Below are 1,394 nucleotides of genomic sequence, written 5' to 3' on the forward strand. Positions count from 1 at the left end.
CATGTTTAAAAACATTATTGCCCTGGCTGGTGTTGCTCAGTGTTTAGAGGGTCGGCCTGAGCACAAAAGGGTCACGGGTTCCCAGTCAAGGGCATGTACCTGGGTTGCAGGTTTGATCCCTGGCCCCAGTCAGGGTGCATTTGGGAGGCAACCAATCGATGTATCTCTCTCACATCCATGTTTCTCTCTCTCTCACCTTCTCTCCCTCCCTTCCATTCTCTCTAAAAGAATCAATGGAAAAAATATCCTCGGGTGAAGATTAACCAAAAATGATATAGTGTATTAAAATTATTTTCAACCATTTCTTTGTATAGATTTTATATGTGGCTGGCATATTTCTATTGGGTATAGGAATTAATTTTTAAGGAAGGAAGCCCTTTCCGGTCCCCTCTGTGCCCTAAAATCACCTAAAGTGGCTGTTTTTGGTGGAAGGAGAGAGGTAAGCATTGTGGCCTCTGACGGCTACACTAGAATGTCTGCAGGCCCCTCAGCCTGGGTCCCACCTTCTCGAAGCACCACACGTTCATACGGTGGGTAGTGACCCTGCCTGGTCAGATCCGACAGGTCCTCGCGGCTCCGATGGCTGGTCTTCTTGGCTCCCCGACGAAAACCCCGTAGTCGCCAGAACTCAGCCCGTCCGCCAGAGCCCGCCGAGGCCCCAGGCCCAGGCCCCAGGGCCCGCTGGGCGGCCTCCAGACTGGCCAGCTGCTCTGCCCTGGGGAGAAGGGAGAGGAAGGAGCACTGGGATCAGCGCAGTCACAGCCCCAGAGATGACCCCGTCCCAGTGCAGGGCCTGTACCTGTCACCTCACATGGTAAAGGGACTCTGCCGAGGGGATGAAGTGAAGGCCCCTGAGATGGGGGTGACCCTGGATTCCCTGGGGGCCCAACGTCATCACAGGGTCCTCATAAGAAGAGGCAGGAGAATTATGCTCTAGCCGGCTGTGCTCAGTGGTTAGAGCGTTGGCCACAGACTGAAGAGTCTTGGGTTCGATTCCAGGCAAGGGCGTGTACCTCGGTTGCAGGCTCAATCCCTGGTCCCAGTCGGGGCACATGCGGGAGGCAACCGCTCAATGTGTCTCTCTCACATCGATGTTTCTCTCTCTGTCTATCCCCCTCCTTTCCACTCTCTTTTAAAAAAATATCCTCAGGTGAAGATTAACAAAAAAAGAAAAAGAAAAAGAAGAGGCAGCAGGGTGAGAGTCAGAGATGGAAGAGGCTGCGCTGCTGGCTGTGACGATGGAGGAAGAGCCGAGAGCCTGGGGTGTGGCGCCTCTGGAAGCTGGAAGAGGCCGGAAACGATGCTTCTCTGGAGCCTCCAGGACCAGCCCACACCTGGACTGCAGCCCTAAAGCGTTCACTTTGGGGGGTTTTGTGTGTTTTTTGTTAATCCTC

The 1,394-nt window shown here is 53.8% G+C and overlaps 1 protein-coding gene across 1 annotated transcript in view; it reads right to left on the reverse strand.

Annotated features, from left to right (window-relative positions):
* TJP3 (tight junction protein 3) overlaps positions 1 to 1,394 on the reverse strand; it is a 23,523-nt gene that overhangs the window by 6,459 nt on the left and 15,670 nt on the right. The window contains exon 14 of the mRNA XM_014533689.1: positions 504 to 715. Within this exon, the coding sequence (XP_014389175.1) occupies positions 504 to 715 (212 nt within the window). The remainder of the gene's footprint in view (positions 1 to 503; positions 716 to 1,394) is intronic.

This window comes from Myotis brandtii, unplaced genomic scaffold, assembly GCF_000412655.1.
Source record: "Myotis brandtii unplaced genomic scaffold, ASM41265v1 scaffold122, whole genome shotgun sequence".
Classification (NCBI taxonomy): Eukaryota; Metazoa; Chordata; class Mammalia; order Chiroptera; family Vespertilionidae; genus Myotis; species Myotis brandtii.